At 44.4% G+C, this 18890-nt stretch overlaps 2 protein-coding genes across 2 annotated transcripts in view; one reads left to right on the forward strand and one right to left on the reverse strand.

Annotated features, from left to right (window-relative positions):
• Nucleotides 1–18890, reverse strand: part of LOC116302917 (uncharacterized) — a 29932-nt gene that overhangs the window by 1628 nt on the left and 9414 nt on the right. The gene's annotated exons all lie outside the window — the stretch shown is intronic.
• Nucleotides 161–6524, forward strand: LOC116300416 (metal cation symporter ZIP14-like). The gene is made up of 7 exons (XM_089040463.1): nt 161–606; nt 2808–2979; nt 3293–3462; nt 3968–4138; nt 5112–5511; nt 5679–5866; nt 6331–6524. Exons 1-7 carry the CDS (start codon nt 322–324, stop codon nt 6478–6480), a joined length of 1536 nt encoding a protein of 511 aa, XP_088896589.1. The 5' UTR covers nt 161–321; the 3' UTR covers nt 6481–6524.

Consider the following 18890-nt stretch of genomic DNA (forward strand, 5'->3'; position numbering starts at 1 on the left):
TGTCCAAATTCAGCCAAATGTGGAGGACACAACAATAGGTTTCTAATTCTCAGGAAATTGAAATTCTTTTGTTTTATCCTCCAAAATGAGCTCCTTTGACGTCACATGCAAGTGGCTTATAAATGGATTGCATATAAATTTTGTCCTGAACAATAATCTAGTACCTACCCCTCCCCTCCTAACTGATAACGGTGACATTTCTCGAAGTAGACTAGCGTAAACACAAGGCTAAAAGGTCTCGAAATAACGGATTATCTATCAGAAAACTTTGGTAATTCGTTCAGATCTCATGATCGCACTTCTTCGCGACCTTCTTCTACAATGGTTCTCTTGTACCGAAGCTCGTGGACATCTCAGCTGTTTGTCTTTATTTTTGTTATATTACTCGTCCCTATTCACAGTAATTACAGAGCGCATCATGTGTCGCACAGTGGAATTCGAAGTGCCAATGTTGTTTCGCCTGAAGATTTTACCGACGAACTGTTCGAAAAGTATGGCAGTAATGGCTCTTTGGATGATACACAGTTAAAAACAATGTTCGAGAACTTGGGGATCGGTAAAGATAACGAAAAAACTGCTAACAATCACGCTGGTGTCAATGAAAGGGTAAGTTCCACGCCACTGGGAAATACAAAATTGAATGTAGTGGTAGTTTGGGTGGGTGAAAAGTGTCCTCAATTGCTGGTTTCCAATCATTCCCAAGCACGCCTAGACACTCGGCAACATTTGGCCCTCTAGACATCCAGGGCTTTCTTACTAAAGATAACTTAATTCAGTGAATTATTACTTGTCACTCTAATTATTTCTACTTCATGTGTAAAATCTATTGTTTATTATATGGTAGAGTGCATTCCATATATCCACGAAGAAGTTAACTAACAAAATTGTAGAAAATGTACTGAGGTCCGTTACTGCATGGGCTTACTAATTTGTTCAAATTTGTGCAATTTCTTACAAACTTTTTTAGTAATTAGGGACGGATCCAGGAATTTCAGAAAGGGGGTGACTATTACGAAGGTTTTATCGAGGAAAAGGGTGGTGACTGTTACTAACGATATACTAAGAAATTTGAGCAAAAGGGGGGGTGATCAAATATGTATGTATTTATGGAGTTGTTTGTAATTATGGTTTAAAGATTTTAATGTACACCACTAAACCACACTAAATACCTATATAGTTATATTTTTATATGTTTTATCAGATTTTTTTGTAAAGCGCCGTTGAACCATGGGGATATTAGCGCTATATAAATCATAATTATTACATTATAATTTATTATATATCATGACTAGTTACCCCTTGTGCGCCCCTGCTAATATATATGGTATGCTAATAAACTTGCTATTGTGTACTTGTCTTCTTCATGCTCTGGGTCAATTCCCAAAACAGTACATTATAAAATATCCTTAAATCACGTAAAAAGCTTGCGGCACGAACGCGGTCCGGAATGGGATGTTCAGGATTACTCATTTAAACTAATGAGCTCATGTAAAACTATGCCATCCAATGGATCAGAGCAATTATTAGAGTAGATAGATAAGAGCAAAGATATTAGAGTTAATAATTTTGTGATTTGCTTGATCGATGCTGATCAATTAATCAATTATTCAGAAACATGTATAAGCCTCTTTTTTCTTGCTAATAGGGTTGTCTGTTTTAGCGGGATTGGTTCAAGATATGGCAAAGTAGATGCCCATAATTAGCTTGTATGAACTTCAAAAATAGTGTTTAAGTAAAAAGGTCTGGTGATTTTGAGGCAAGAAAGATTTAGCACCCTGCATATTAATACATTCCAACTTTGATAATCGAGGTGTGCTACAATGGTGGCATATTATGTGCTAACCCAAACTTGCTTGAATGACTACGAACAAGAGAGTATAAATATGTTCTCTTGCCATGAAACAAAGTTAAGCTTAAGTTGGTTTAAGTTAAGCTTGATCAAATCAGGGTTATATTATATCGAAAACATTAATAAACAGGCAACTTATCTATTAGTTACAGAACCGTTAAAGAGGAAAAATAAGAATTTTTGGTTAAGCTCAATCAGCATTGCCTAGGCCTTTAGGCTCGCAATAGACGACTTGCACTAACAGGTCACGCGACCCCATCCCCCTTAAAAAGAGCAAATGAGTCCAAATGAACTCCATAAATGAAAACGGCACCTTAAATTTAGTAAGAGGACGAAGTTTCAGCTCGAAATGTTGACTATAGAAGAAATGACATTAAATATAAAATCAAATATTTTACAAGGATTTGTATGGGAAAAGTGTTGGCTGTTGGGGTTCGTTCCGCCGGTTGTGGATTACCCGGGTCATCCAGTGCATTCTGCCATACAAATCCTTATGAAACATTTGATTATTATGAGCTGAAACTCTGCCTCCTCACTAATTACTAATGCCGAAATGCTCTTTTCATTTGTTTTTTTATTTTGACAAAACTGCTCGTTTTAAGGGAGGTAGGTCACTTGACCTGTTATTGCAAGTCGTCAATTATTGCAAGACACATTTCAGGATATTCTTCGTAATAGAATTTTCCATCAATGATGATGACGACGACGACGACAGTGATGATGATGATGATAATACTTAGTTTACTAATACTAATGATAGTTGCTAATATGAATAAAAACACAGGCCGAGGCCCGTTTTTCCCTATCCAGACCCATTTTAGGACGGTAAATAACTTTTTTTCTTCGTTATCCTACGGGATACCGGACCGTTCATGCTGCCAATCAGAACGCACGATTTGTAGAATTCCGGACTGGAAAAATCAAATGACTTGATCATGTTTTAAATGTTTTGTTTCAGTGCTTTTCAAGTTCCAGTCTTCTAGATGTATTTTCAGTCAACAAGACAGCATTGAATAAACAAAACTTCAACAAGATTTGTCCAGCAATTGTACAACAGATAGATAGTCAGAAATGTAGTGATAAAACTGAAGAACTCGAGCCTATTGTTGGAAAGGAATCCAAGGCTAAAGGTAAAAATGATAAGTATCTTATACTTGTAAACAAAAAACGGTTCTCTTTAGCTTCGGTGCTACTATTTTCTACATGTATATCAAGTCATTCCTTAGAACATATGAGTAAAAGTACTTGATTACCATGAATGACAGTATTTCAGCAAAGTGAATACATTTTCAAAAAAGTTTAAATTTCGAATCTTACTTGCTTGGGCTTGCTAGGGTCAAACTCCATATATTACCACAGGTAGCCCAAAAAAGTACGGTTCCCAACTAGGAAAATATTACCATATATACAAATATTAATATGTTATTGTTATTATTATTTCAGCCTGGGGATATGGTTTCTTGTCTGTCTTTATTATCAGTTGTGCATCTCTATTTGGTGCTTTTGTTGTGCCGTTTATGAGCGAAGACTTCTACAAGACCCTTCTGTTATTCATGGTGTCTCTAGCGGTTGGAGTGTTAGGAGGAAGTGGTATTTTTCATCTTATTCCCAGTGTAAGTAGTAATTTATCTTAGACTTGGCATGGCTCACTTAAGGCTCTGAAAGAACCTCTAGGCCAATCTATTAAAGTCAGGGTAAGGCTAACTCACAGATTCAACCCTGTAACAACCTCTGGGCTGATCTAAGTCAGGGCACAGCTAACTCACAGATTGAGCTCTGAAAGAACCTCTGAGCTGATCAAAGTCAGGGCAAGGCTACCTCACGCATTAAGCTCTGAATAACCTCTGGGGTGATCTGAGTCAGGTCACAGTTAACTCACAAATCAAATTAGAATTAGCTTATTAGGTTTTGCAAAGGGAGGAACACTGTAGAAAAACCCTTGAATCAAGAGAGAGACCTAACAATCTCTACTTAACATTGATATGGCATGTCCAAGAATCAAACCTACTGTAGACCCTGAGGTGACAGGCAAGTGCACCACTACTATGCCGCCCTTGATTTCTGTACAGGTTCTACGTTGTTTGTTTCATTAACATGTATTTTATCTTTTTGCTGCAGGCATTTGGCCTTGGAAAAGATGATGACTTTTCCTACCTCTACAAGTGCTGTGTTATGGTCGGTGGGATCTATTTCTTTTTCTGTATGGAGTACATCATGAAGATGTATGTCAGGTTTAAAGATGATGATAATATGCTTGGCGGCCATGGACATTCACACTACTTGTCAGATGTAAGAAATGGATTTTGGGATTTCTCAACTATATATCCTTTGTATTTCCCTTCTTAAGGGTTTTGGGGGGTTTTCCTATGTTCTCTGGTCTTCCTTACTTGAAAACAACATGCTCATTCAATCTTTGAGTTACAGTAACTGTGCCCTGCCTGTAGGTTGTAGTTTCAGGGTTCAATCTGTTACAGTTAGCCGTGCCATGACTTTGATCAGCCCAGAGGTTGTTTCAGGGTTTGATCTGTGAGTTAGCCATGCCCTGACTTAGATCAGCCCAGAGGTTGTTTCAGGGTTTGATCTGTGGAGTTAGCCATGCCCTGACTTTGATCAGCACAGAGGTTGTTTCAGGGTTTGATCTGTGAGTTAGCCATGCCCTGACTTAGATCAGCCCAGAGGTTGTTTCAGGGTTCTATCTGTGAGTTAGCCATGCCCTGACTTAGATCAGCCCAGAGGTTGTTTCAGGGTTTGATCTGTGAGTTAGCCGTGCCCTGACTTAGATCAGCCCAGAGGTTGTTTCAGGGTTTGCTCTGTGAGTTAGCCATGCCCTGACTTAGATCAGCCCAGAGGTTGTTTCAGGGTTCAATCTGTGAGTTAGCCATGCCCTGACTTTGATCAGCCCAGAGGTTGTTTCAGGGTTTGATCTGTGAGTTAGCCATGCCCTGACTTAGATCAGCCCAGAGGTTGTTTCAGGGTTCTATCTGTGAGTTAGCCATGCCCTGACTTAGATCAGCCCAGAGGTTGTTTCAGGGTTCTATATGTGAGTTAGCCATGCCCTGAGTTGATCAGCCCAGAGGTTGTTTCAGGGTTCTATCTGTGAGTTAGCCATGCCCTGACTTGATCAGCCCAGAGGTTGTTTCAGGGTTCTATCTGTGAGTTAGCCATGCCCTGACTTGATGAGCCCAGAGGTTGTTTCAGGGTTCAATAAAATTTAAGAGACTTTTTCTTTTGTTTTGCTGAACTCTCTTAATATCGCCTGCAGGACAAAAAACACCAACATCAGATTCCTGATAACGGCATAGCAGAAGCACAATTAGAAATGTACAACATCAAGCAAGATCACCACCATGGTCACGTCAAGAGCTTCTGCATTGGCAACAGCTATTTTCCAAACAAGCCAGAACTTGCCCTGCCCTGTGCAGACTCTGATTCAAAAATTCTCATCACTTCTCAGCCATCTATTGGTATTGTACACCCTGACGATACTGAAAAGCATAGTAAGAAAAAAAGAATAGCACCCGTTGCATGGATGATTGTTATTGGTGATGGTGTGCATAACTTCATCGATGGCCTGGCAATAGGTGCAGCTTTTTCAACATCAACGTACGATGGCATTAGCACAGCACTTGCTATATTCTGTGAGGAGTTGCCTCATGAACTTGGTAAGTATAGACCAGGGATTCTTTCCCTTGAGTTTTACTCTCTTGTTTATCAGAAATGATTTTTGAAACCTGATAAGCAATAGTGTTCCTAAGGGAATGATATGTGGCCTGAAATGGTAAAGCATTACTCCAAGCTAAATGATTCTTTCATTTATCTTTTTCTCTAGGTGATTTTGCAGTCCTTCTCAATGCTGGCATGTCTTATAAACAGGCATTATTGTGTAACTTTCTCTCAGCATGTACATGCTTCATTGGTTTGGTTGTTGGACTGTTGCTAGGATACTCAACATCAGCTGTCAAGTGGATCTATGCTCTTGCAGGAGGAATGTTCCTTTACATCTCATTGGTGGACATGGTAAGTATGTGCTGACAATGTTAACCAGCCGACGTGTCAGTCGACAATTGCCTTACTGTCGGCCATTGAACACGGTTAACACTTAGGAACAATATTGACCGACACTTGGCCAATACATCACCAACACGCTGACACATCACCAACAATTTTGGAAACTCACTCTTTCGTATTCATGAAACATTTCAATCCGAGGAGAAATTGCTTGAGCTTTTCTTTTGATGCTCTGCCAAGGTATGGCCAAAAGTTGGGCGATCGATGACCACCAAGCGTCGGCTAGTTATAAAGTAGATGATTATCTCTCTAAAGAACAATCTGTATTGCAACGTTTTAAAAATAGCACATATATCCAACATTATACACTACACTCTTAACACTATCAAATTTGGACTCCAATTATTCTTATTTTTAATTAAATTTTTTCATGATTTTGAATATCTTTATCATTCAAACATGTGTACTTACAGCTTCAAGAAGCAACAGAGATTTCATGTAAAGAAGGTGAAGGATCGATTAAGAAAAACCTGAAGACATTTGCTCTACAGTCCTTTGGAATACTGTTTGGTTTTGTAGTCATGTTAATATTAGCATTATATGCTGAAGGAATTTCAATCTGATGTAAACATTCAACAGCTTTAACAGCATTTAACAGTTTTGCCCCCCTTTGTCCCCCCCCCCCCCCCCCCGGATCCCCCTTGTAGCATAGATGGCTTAGGCCGCTAACATGTTGTCTTTCACCACTATGGTCTTCCCACTCATCAAAAATGTTTGAGATAATTTAGTTGCAAAACTTTTTCTACTAATAATTATTAGTTATTGAAAGTGATCGACCTACAAGATAAAACAGTGGACATCTTATGTACATGGGAATCATATTCGGCATTAAATGAATTTAAATGAGCAGCAGTAAGGGGGACTCGCGATCACCATTCGGAATCGCCCGGGAATTACCCGTGTTTATGCACTAGCGTCCCCCGCGGGAATTACCCATGTTCTGTTATATGTTGCGCGAAGATTTCCTTACTGCTGCTATGTTTGTGTCGCAAACGGAGGATAAAATATTCCTTAGATATAGATGGACACCATCAAAAGCATTAGTAACAAGACTGTGCGCCGACTGCGAACTCAGGTGCTGGACCGCTTAGACGCCGACTTTGCCTTCACAACGTTTATGGAGGGAGATACAGATGAGACGATGAGCGAGGAAAGAGCAGAAAGGATAATTGACTTAATGCCCGAAGGTAATTACCGCCTGGAGTTGACGTTTATAAAGTATTTAGACGGCGAGTGGATAATAGAAAAGGGCAGGAATCCAATACGGGCGTCTGGCAGGAAGGACCTGTTCGTTTTAAACAAGGACACGCGTCCTGGGGCGCTGGTGGGCATCGACATGTTGTTCTACGAAGTTGCTTACCCGGTCACCGTGGTTATTTACGGTGCGTATGAAATTAAGAACCCGGACGTTAAGAAGCTCAAACCAATGCGGCATCCGGGTAACTGCGTGGGTAAGTTAGTTAGAGAGTTCTTCGAGGATTCCTCTAGGGGAGGTAAGCTTACGTTGAAGAGAAGAGAAGCCATCAGGAAATGGGAGCATGCTACTCGTAGGGCAGGAGCCACCATTGAAAACATCAAGAAGTTAGAGGTTGCTTTAGAAAGGCGCATACACGTGAAAGACATCACCGACGGCTTCATTTACTCCGGGACGCACAAGTATGGGGGCCGGGGTGCGCCTATCGTAATTTACCAGCATAACGCACATGCGTGGAGGGAGTTAAGGTTCCCAAAGAAGAAGGAGACGCGCGTTTACAAGGAGTCGCCGCTTGCAGAACTAATGCACGAGAATTCTATTTGGTTAATGGATGCGGAAGGAAGTCAATTTATGACCCAAGATGGTACTTTGTATCGTCCTGAAGTGGAACAGCTGCGCATTCAAAGCGCCTGTGAGACTTTAGGAGAAGACTTCTCCGACGAAGTGCTTAGCAGTCGCAGTTTGGACTTCTTAGCCGCAAAGAAAAGAAACGGTTGGAAATCCACGCCGGAGGAGTTCAAAGACATAGCTAAAGCTTGCGTAGAACACGGCCACGGCGGTCTGTGGAACATGGAATACGATGAAGACGAATACGTGTCGCTGGATATGAAACACTGTTACCCCGCAAGCTTCAAAGGCCTGGGGGATTGTAAGGAATATTATGATAGATACGGGCATCCAGACTCACAATTCTTTCGTGTTGCGTTGGATGGTCACTACGACGCCCCAGCAACGGGGTTTGTACGGTTGACCACCTGGAAATTAGCAGCGGGTCTGCACCCCATAATCTATGCGTGGTATGGGAAGCACCTGCAGGAGAAAGAATGGATACCGGTGCCCCTATTGAAGTTCTTTGAAGAGCGCAAACTTTTAAAATACACAGCGCATGAAGCCATACTTTGTCACAGCGCCTTCACGCAATGGTTACCGGAGCATAACCCCACAGCGCGCGTGGTCATAGGAAAGTTCACGCGGGGCGCTAAGGAGGGTGAAAAACATATGCAGCGACGCCTAATAACGGACACCGGCGAGTTAAGCTTCCTCATAAAGCGTGCGCATGACAAAGGAACGATGGTGTCCGTGGAGAAGTGGGACTACATTGTCGACGATAAACTACACGAATGGAATGCTTTGTGTTATTACCAGGACCATCGGCCGCAGTATTACCATCTGCGTGCCAGTATGCTCGCATATGCGCACATTAACCTTCTCGCAATGCTCCTGCGGTTTGACAAAGAAGACATCCCCCGCGTAGCCACGGATTCCTTATACGTGAAACCGCACGTATTGGAAAAGATGAAGGAATTCTACACTGCCGATGAACTTGCAGAAAGTGGCCAATGGCGCGTCAAAGATGAGGAGATAAGGTCTTGGAGGGCACGTGTAGAATATCACGGAGAACACACCCGCGGTTCCATTACGCCTACCAAAGAGCCTCTACCTTCAGTTGCGGACCCTATTTCCTACCAACGCTTCTCTTACCTCTATGGTACCGGCGGCAGCGGTAAAACTACGCGCGTGTTAGAACTCTTTCCTAAGATAAAGGTGCTAACGCCAACACATCGTTTGGAAAGAGAACTCTGCGAAATGGGCCACGACGCTCAAACGTACCACAGCTTCTTCCGTTGGAATGGCCAAAAGTGGGTACCAGAAGCCATCCACGACATACCTCCGGTGATACTTTGGGATGAGATTTGCACCGTTCCTTTAGAAATCCTCAAAGAATTCGTAGAATTCCTCCGTGGAAAGTGTCAAGTAATATTCGCCGGAGATCCCTGCCAGCCTCCTCCAATAGCCGGAGAGATGCCCCACGAATGGCTGAAAGATTTCGTAGACCATGCGGAGGAAATTAACACCGACTACCGCAGTAAGGATCAAATAAGAAACCTGAAAGCGGAATTGAGGGGCCTCAGTGACGCCGAGCAATGCAAAACACTGCGCAAACGCGTACGAGCGAAGAAATACGAGGACTTTCTATACGCCTGGCACCCTAAGGATCTGGTGCTAAGTAGTAAGCGCGCGGCACAGTCTCACATACAAAAGGATTTGCTAAATATACACCGAGAGCGCTTCCCTACGCATTTGGTGCCCGTTTCTTACAAACCCCACGACACCCGCATGCAAAAAAGAGACGTCTGGGTACCTGGTACCGACATCCAACTGCAGAACGCAGTAACGCATGACAAAGCCTGGGTGCCCATAGAAAAGGTGGAAAAAATAACCTCCCATCCAGACTGGCGCTTGGGCTATTGTATGACAGTCCACAGCGCGCAAGGGCTTACCATAAAAGAAACCTTATGGATCATAGACCAGCGGCTGTGTTGGAGCAACCTTATCTACACTGCCGTAAGCCGTGTAGAATATACCAAACAGTTAAAAAGAGCCTGGGGGCCGCAACTGCGCTACGATAAGACGCCAGAGGACGTAGCTAAGGAGAACATTGCCAAGAAACTCCTTCGCTACAAGCGGCACGACGAAGAAAAAAATATGACGTTCGACCTATGCGTGGACGACGTCTATAAGAAAGGGGCGCGGTGTGCCAAGTGTAACATACCTCTACTATGGAGGTTTGACCCAAATGACGATCAGCAGTTCTCCGTGGATCGTATCAACAACAAACGCGGGCATTGCAGAGGCAACGTAAGACTGACATGCCTAGAGTGCAATCGGGCGCGTGGAGCAGCACTACTTTGAGTCTTTGGGGACTATGAGCAGCTCTTCCATGACAAATCCACGACTTGGTCCATTTAGGTAATACAACACGGGTTGCCCTTCCTTGGTGACGGACTTCGAAATCTCATACGTTTCCAGGGACCAGTTAGGATCCGTGGCTCTCTTACTGCCACCTTCGAGTTCCCCCGGCTGATAGAGGTATCTGACCACTATGTCGCGGGGGAGCTTTTTTTCCTTCAGTCCGACCGCCCTTGAACTTCTGACGTAGGACTTGTGTTCACGTGTTTCTTTTTTATGGCATCCCTGGGTTTTATTCCCGTAGCCCTGGCCGCCTCGTTGTTCAAGGCCGCGACGACCTGGGGGAGCCGCTGTGTCCATTCCCTGTTGCGTTTGGAGGGATCTTCCAGCTCTTTCCAATACTGGTATCCAAAGAGACGCTCGGCCAGGGTCTTATTAAATCTTTCGACGATGCTCTGACCCCTGTGGTACTCAGCTTCGGCTCTCCTAATCTTAGTGCTGTGGTCTTCCAGGGTCTTAGTAACGACGCCCATGAACTCCGTCCCCGCATCCACTTGCAGCAGCTTAGGCCATTTCAAGACGCGCTTATAAATCCTACCTAGGGCTTCTGCGACTTCTCCAGAATCCTTGCTGGTTATGGGTTCGGCGTCCTTATATCTGCTTGCGATATCAACTACGGTCAAAGCGTATCTATAGGTCTTCTTTCTCACCTTGTCATGCGGTAAGAAAAGCAAATCCGCCTGATGAACTTCATTGGGGGTATTTACGGTGAAGCTGGGCCTGGGAATGTACTTAGGCACGGGAAGATAAACCTGCCAGAGGGTTTGTTTTCTTAGCCAGTTCTTAGCCGTTTCTTCTGATACCCTGGCCGCGGTCGCGAGTTTCTTGATGGCCGACGCTCCTTTCCAATAGCCTTCAGGCCCATAGTAAATCCTTTTGAGTTTGTCCTCTACGCGGCCCATTATATGAATTCCAAAACAAGATTGATCTTACGTCCGTTAAAATCCACCGTCTTTCCGTCCACTTTAATGGTGATGTTTATGCTTTCTACCAAATTAGACAAATCATAGCTCAAAGAAATGGGAGTGTATTCTACTGGGTCAAATGGATTACCTTTGGGCAGAAACTTGGACATGAGAGAAGACTTTTCTCCATGGTTGTAACTATGGACCAAGTCGCAATAGACTTCATAAGAGGATGCGACTTTCCATTTCACGGGTACGGCTGTGTCGGTAATTGTCTTGCCCGAGGCACATAATAAAGATCCCAATGGGTCAAGCTTTCCAAAAGTTACTGAATAGTTTGGCATATTATGTTTGAGGGTCATTTCGTGCGGCAATCCTGTGGTGAGCGTATAACCGTGTTTTGCTAATTCCTTAGCAAGGGTGATTGGTGTGTAATGTCCATCGGGCAGCAATACGCCTTGATAATTGCCGCCGCCTTTATGCTCAGTGACCAAGGCATTGACTAAATTATACCAAGAATTGTACAAAGAGCAACTAACCAGCCGAACCTTATGGGCTTTGATGGGGGGATTCAGATAAGTCGTAAAGTTATTTTTATCGCTTTCCAAAAAGACGATCATATATTTCAGGAAACACAGTTTCCTTCGTTAGAGCAGATACGCCAAAGCTACGCCTCCTGCCAGCCCTGCGATTCCTACGAAGACCAACTCACTATCTTTTTGTTTCTTAGAAGGCTGGTAGTAATTCTTGAACTGAGGCTTTCTCAATCCCATCGATGCCGCGGGGTGCGCCTGCGCATAGAGCTTAAAGGCGTAGTCCGTATTTTCGAAGTTCTTATCCGCCTGCATCTTGTCTTGGTAGTTCTTATCCAACCAATCCCTGTAAGCTTGTCTTTTTTCATTCCAAGCTGCCACGTCTCGCTGATATTTCTCCAGCGCTAAGTCGTGTCTCTTCCTCTCAGCGGCCAAATCTCCGCTTTTGTCGCCTCTGACTAATCTATCCAAATACTGACCACCATAATTAGCTCCAGTGAATGCTAAAGCTGCAATAACTCCACCTGCGACCACGCTAGCCATTATATATTAGAAAATCACAGGGATTTTCACGAGTTATGTCGTTGGCAGGTACTTTTCTTTCCGTAGGTAATCCTTTACCATGATAGCCCCGCCTACGGCAGCGGTCATCTTAGCAAAATTAGCGAAGCTCTTGCTTGGGTCTTCAGTAAAGTCTTCTTTGAGCACTTTCTTACCTACCCAACCAATACCCGCAACGATGGAAGTAATGATAGCTGCTTCTTCAACAGTTTTCAATAACGCGGTTGACATTATATTACAGAGCGAGAAGGTTATTACTCCATCACGGGTATTTTGCTTCTCTTAGGGGGCTCCTGCACGGGTGCGTGATATGTTGGCGGCACATGCACGGGTTCTACTTTTGGCTTCGTAGCCCGCCATTGTAAGTAGAGGCTGCCTGCTGCTATGATGACTCCCAACGCGCCAATGACGTACCCAGGATTGATAAAGGATTCCTCTTCTTTTTCCTCCACCTTTTCTTCTTTCTTTGCTTTGTTCTTCCTGTTCATCTCCGCGAGCTTCTTTCCGGCAGCGACTCTGCCCGGAGATTTAACCTTGGTAATCTTTTGCTCCTCTTGGGGCTGCTCTACCTTCGACTCTGGTTCACTCATTTATATCTAAGGACTTGAAGGACTTGATAAGTACTTGACTAAGTACTTAAGGACGACTTGGAAATAACCTGGGCGCGACCTGACCAAGTACTTAAGGACGACTTGACTAAGTACTTGAGGCGACTTGATCAGGTACCTCAGCAAGTGCTGCCTGGAAGACCTTTTCGACTTCTCTGTCCTTCTTGAAGTCCTTCCAAGATGTTCCAAAGGAACCTAGTACCTCCTTCAAGTCGACATGCTGAGCTACGTGAAGTGCCGCAGAGGCGACTGCCATTAACTTACCGCACTTCAAAGACAACCACCCGCAGGTTATCTTAAGTTCTTGGGATATGACATAGTCATCTCTTATGTCCTTCTGTAGTTGCTCCACGTCATCTATGGGCAGTGCAAGTCCAAGCAATTTAGTCGCAAGTCGGATAGCGGAGTCTGCTACGGCGTCCGTGGTCTTACTTGCAAGGGCGGCCTCGTACCTTTTATGGAACTTTTTGACTTCCTCTTCTGACAACTTATTAACCTGCTCATGGGTAAGTTCCTTACCTATCATTTCTTTGCACTTCCCCGAAGACACAAGGATGTTAAGTTGTTCCTTAAGGTTACTTTCATCTAACTGTGTGGGGACTTCATCTAAGAGCTGCTCAATATCCATATACATTAGGAATCATAGATTCCAACCGTGTAGGGAAACCTCAAAGAGAAGATCATTTTGGAATGTTGGTGCGTCTTTAAATGCCGCATGTATTCGTGTAACTGTTCCTTGCTTATCTCGCCTCCATAGTCGCTTAAGATGGTTTCCAGATCACTCCGGCTCGGAGTATAAAATACGACAAGTGAACCTATGTTTTCCCTAAAAGGCTTAGAGACGCTGGTAAGCTGCTGCGAGAGCAACCAAACGCTGATATTGTCGTGTCTGCCGCTAAAGGCGAGTTTAACGAGCTCTGACGTGCGCTTTTTTACATCGTCCCCGCAGGCGATGTCGTCCAATATAAGGAGTGTCTGCGTATCTTTAGGGAATTGTTTGTGCCAGAACTTAAGATGGCTGGATAACTCGTTGGGGTCTAAGATATCTACAAAGAAGTCGTCATCTTTCACTCCTATGCCTTCCCAGGTGCGGTTATTCACGTAGGTGGGACAAAGCAGCACGATATAGTCGAAACGGTATCTAAAGGGTCCTAATAGCTGCTCCACTACGAACTGCGTTTTGCCGCAGCCGGTGGGTCCTACGATCAGAGCATTGCAGGGAATATGGTTCGGATCCATTATATATACGATGGACCCAGTGGACGCAGTAAGAAGGATTGCCGGCGACGCAAAAGATAAAAGAGACACCATAGAAATGCAAAGGGAGGAGATAGACCGGTTAAAAGAGCGCGTGCAGGAGTTGTACGATGAAATGTGCGGTCTGAAGCGTGCAGAACGGTTTGGCGCGCTGATAACGATGGCAACGTGGGCTAAGGAGTCCGTTAAGGACTTCATGCGATATCCCCTGTAGAATGTTGACAATAAGGTTAAATCTTTGTTAAGTATATGCTATTCAAAAAGTGTTTTAGAATGTTAACAATGAGGTTAAATCTTCGTTAAGTATATATGGAAAGCCCGTAATGGTTAGTAGGCAGCTTAAAATAGTAAAGTAGGGTTCGCGCAAAGAGTCTCAAATCCCATTTTTATTTTTATTTATTATTATTAAGAATAATTAAGGATATTTAATAATAATAAATAAAAATAAGAACCCCTTTGAAGGGCACGTCTTAACAAAGATTTAACCTAAACGTCAACATTCTGAGACACTTTTTAAATAGTTTCCAGGCATCCTTAACAAAGATTTAACCTAAACGTCAACATTCTGAGACACTCTTTGAAATAGTATCCGGGGCAAAAGAGTCCGTTAAGGACTTTATGCGGTATCCCATATAAGGGTTATTAAATCCTTATTATATATGGAGTGTGAGCGGTGTAACAAGGAGTTCAGCAGCAAGCAAATGTTAAAATACCACCTGGAAAAAAAGGTGTGCGCTAAGAAGGCACGCGAAAGGCGTTGTAAGGAGTGTAATCGCCTCTTTAGCAGCGCGCAGATGTTGGATTACCACGTGGATAACCGCGTTTGCCTAAAGAACGTATGTGAGCGCTGCGAGGAGGACAAGAACGACGAATGGCATCGACATCGGTGCCGCGGCAATTACGACCTGCTGAGCGTGGCTTGCGAGGAGCACGGCGACGTTGCTGCACGATGTTGCCCAAAGGAAACCCAAAGGAAGTTAACGCGCCGGAAGAAGGAAATTGACCAGCGCTTTGCGGAGTTTGACTGCGTCGAAGGCGTAAGGTGGGAGGATAGAGAATATTGGGAGGCAACTTGTGAGCGCTGCGGCTGTCAAAGAAGTGACCAACATGTTTGGCAGTGCCTCTACGACGGCCAAGGCGGTTTCAAGGAGTACTTAGATCGCTTCGAAGCTTGGCATGCCGGCAATGAGGCGGCAAGGAAAGCCCGTAATGATTAGTAGGCGGCTTAAGATAGTAGGTAGGGTTTGCGCAAAGAGTCTCAAATCCCATTCTTATTTTTATTTATTATTATTAAGGATAATGAATAATAATAAATAAAAATAAAGACCCCTTTAAAGGGGCCTTGCAGAGTCCCTAAGTATATGGTAGCCTACTTCATGGCATTCTTTGGAGGATTCCTAATCGCCCTTTCAATATATGGACTGTATTACGTGTGAACCACCAGCCGATTGCATTACGACGACCTCAAAACCGCGTAAAAAATACACCTGCCTTCATTGCGACAGGGTATTCTCCGAAGGATCCTTTGTGGGGCATTGGTGCTCCGCGGATCCTAAAGCGCAGCGGACTTTAGCAGACGCGCTTAACTACAAAGAGGAGATGGAGTGACTCTTCTTTCAATGTCAAACTTCCATCGGCCATTTACCTTACCATAGCTGCGTAAGTGGGTGAATTCCTCGCCCTGAATTACGTACCGCACGCAATCCGGCGCCCAAAGGGAATATTCCTTGCCTTCTAAGTCTTTGAGGACTAACCGTAAACGGTCGATGTCTTCGAAGACGACGTAATTTTTTATTTCGTATGCTTTACCGCAAATCAGGTCACGCCAGTGTATTTGGTTGACGATCATTATATCTATGAAATATTCTTAAATGCGTTGCCCTTGTCTCCGTAGTCTTGAAGCGTTTGCAGCACCACCGACAGGGAATACGGATGCCTTCCGCGTAGTTGCTAAGGGCACGACAGATGACGTCATAATCGTTGCTAACCATGGTCAGGTAACCATTCGCGTCATACTGCGAAATTATCTTGCGTTGGTCTGCGGAGAGTATGCCATTTCCTTTCGGCGTCTTTAATTCGATGCAAAGCCCTTCATACCTTAAATGCGCGTTCAGTATTAAGAGGTCGGGTTGACCCCTTTGATAACCCTTCTGCCAGCATTTTATGCGTTTGCTGTCAGAATCCTGCAATTCCCCTAAGCCGGGCGCTATGAGCATCTGTGGGTAGAAGCGGCGTATGTAGTCCACGACTTTCTTATGCAGGTCAAACTCATTTTCCATTTTGAAGACTAACTTGTTAGGACTATCGAACCGCCTTTCTATTTCATACTTACCTGTCTTTCTCAATGCGGGAAGAACGTCCTCGAGGACCCAATCCTGGAATGTCTCTGCCGTTGGCATCTTAGAGCTAAATATTAGTTGATACAACCCAGATTCGGTTACGTACAGGGAATTAGGCTGTGAATACGAGGGGAGGCGATTCACCTCCACTCTAAGTTCGCTAAGCTTTACCTTATACTTTTCACGAACATGCACCTTAATCGCATCTTTTGGGCGTTCGTAACCCAACGCAGCCGCCACTTCCTTTGCTTTAAAGTATAGTTTATCGCCTTGCACTATGCATTGCAGTTTGGTTTCGTTGTTTTCGAATACGCGAAGCATTATATACCAACGATATTTTTTTATCAAAAGGATGAGCGAGTGGATCAATAGGCAACGCTCTTTAGCTGATTCATTTCTACGCTCAGCTGCGCGTCCGACACCACGAAGACGTAGCAGTTTATTTTATCACCGTCGCCCGCGGAGGCATTCTTGGTGCGTTTGATCTCCAATGTTATGCCATCCTGCGTATTTACTAGACGTAAACCCTGGCCATGTAGGTCTTCGTCGTTAATGGTGCGCATGTCAATCCACAGCGCATATTTGTCCTTAAAGAATTCCTCAGGGCTAATTTGGTCGCCAAACTTACGCTTTACTTCTCTGTACACGTCTGCAGGCTTTATTCCCTGCGAGTAGACCTTGTTTGGAACCCCGTTAATATTCACGCCGACGTTAGTAATGTTGGGGTTGTGAAAGGCTTCGGAGTCGCGCTTACCGGCTTCGTAGGGTTTGGCAAACACCAACATTAACCCCGTGAGACTTCTTCGGGGGAGGTTAATGCTTTGATTGATAACCTCATCCGTCTTATCCAAGAAGCTAAACGTCTTATACATCACTACGTGGTCGTATAAGAATGCCTTCCCGGAGCTGTATTCCATGCCAGCGCTACGGGCTAGCTCTTCGCTGTACACGGTCTCATACTGCAGCTCTAAGTTGGTAATAGAGTATGGGGTTGTTGTGGTAAGTGCAGTGCTTAGCCCACCAATGATGTTATTAGCATCTGCTAAGGCTACTTCAAACTGTAACTCGGATAACTGTCTTGGGTAATACACACCGTGATTCGTGATTACTTCAAAGTCCAGTGGTATGACATACTTACTACCATAGGCGGTCTTTATTCGCTTTGCGTCTGCCACTGCGGTTTCTCCGCTGCCGTCAGTAGGTTGCGTTTTCGTAGGTGTGCGTACCTTACGTAGAATGACACTACCAATTCCTTGTTCTATCCTTTGCGCGCGGTCAAAGGCCGTCAACCATAAGTCTTTGTACGTGGTATACAGATCGTACCTATTTAAGTCCAGCAAGGATTCCCCGGCGAACTTGATTCTCATCTTAGAAACGATGTTGCGACCCACGTTGTTAACAATAATCCTTTCATCTGTGGGGCTTGACTGTACCGCTAGGTCGAACCTTAAAGCCAAGGTGCCAGGAACTAAGACTAGGTTATCCGTTAGGCGGGGCACGCCTACGTACAGGGTTTCCCCTGGCTTAGCGCTGCTGGGGGTAAAGGTGACCCGATGAAAGGTGCGTTCTGCTTTCAGTCCGCCAACCTGCTTAGGTAATACGTTGGGATTTAACTTTGAGCTTATCATATATAATGGAAGTAGAAGGAACAGACCCCGACTTCGATCCCACCACTGAGGAAGGTCAGGCTGACATTAACGACGGTGATGAAGAACCGCTGCTTCCCACCCAACAAGTCGACGATTCCCTAAGGGATAGGATTGCAAAGGCCCTAAGACATCCCAAAGCACGCGAGTACACGTTTCCGCGTGAGCACATAGAGCTTCAAAACATGGGCGAGCCGGAAGCAGCCGCGCGGGAAACCGTAGAGTGGGCAGCGCGGGAGCTAGAGCTGCGCTACGACAACTTTGATGCTGACGACGTAAAGCTCACGGAAAAGGGAAACAAAGTCCTCATAAGCGTCCAAGACTTAAGATTTCCCGACAAAGACCGCTGGACAAAACCGCAAAACCTCTTTGATGAGGAGGGCAACGTTAGGGGTGACGTCTTGAGATTAAGAGGCTTTCAGCGTGCTACTAGAAGCCTGTTAGAAAGGCTGCACAACTTAACCGAAAGGACCAACGCGGAAAAACGTGCCGCGGATCTGCAAAGGGAGTTAAGAGAAAAAGATGTAGAATATGCAAAGCAAGGTCAGCTACTTGCCGATGCTGAAAAGAAGTCCGCCCATCAAGATGAAAGAATAAAAGAAATAGGAAATCAGGTGGATCAGGCCCTGCGCGAATTAGACAAAGCACGGGAGGACTTAGGAGAAGCCCAAAGCTCTGGCGCCTCAGTGGAAGCACTGCGGGAAACGTTGGAAGAAAGGGAGGAGGAATACATGAAGCAAAACCAACGGCTTGCCGACGCACATAGGAGGGAAGTCGAATTTAAAAATCAAGAAATAGCTGAGTTGGTAGACCAAAGAACCCAAATTCGACGTGAAAGAAATCAGGCTCAAAGGGCTCTTAACCTCGCCCTGCAAGAGTTAGACTTAATTAGAGACGAT

The sequence above is a fragment of the Actinia tenebrosa genome, unplaced genomic scaffold, assembly GCF_029948245.1.
Source record: "Actinia tenebrosa isolate PJP-AT-01 unplaced genomic scaffold, QUT_ActTen_1.0 PGA_scaffold0__85_contigs__length_37466705, whole genome shotgun sequence".
In the NCBI taxonomy this organism is placed as follows: Eukaryota; Metazoa; Cnidaria; class Anthozoa; order Actiniaria; family Actiniidae; genus Actinia; species Actinia tenebrosa.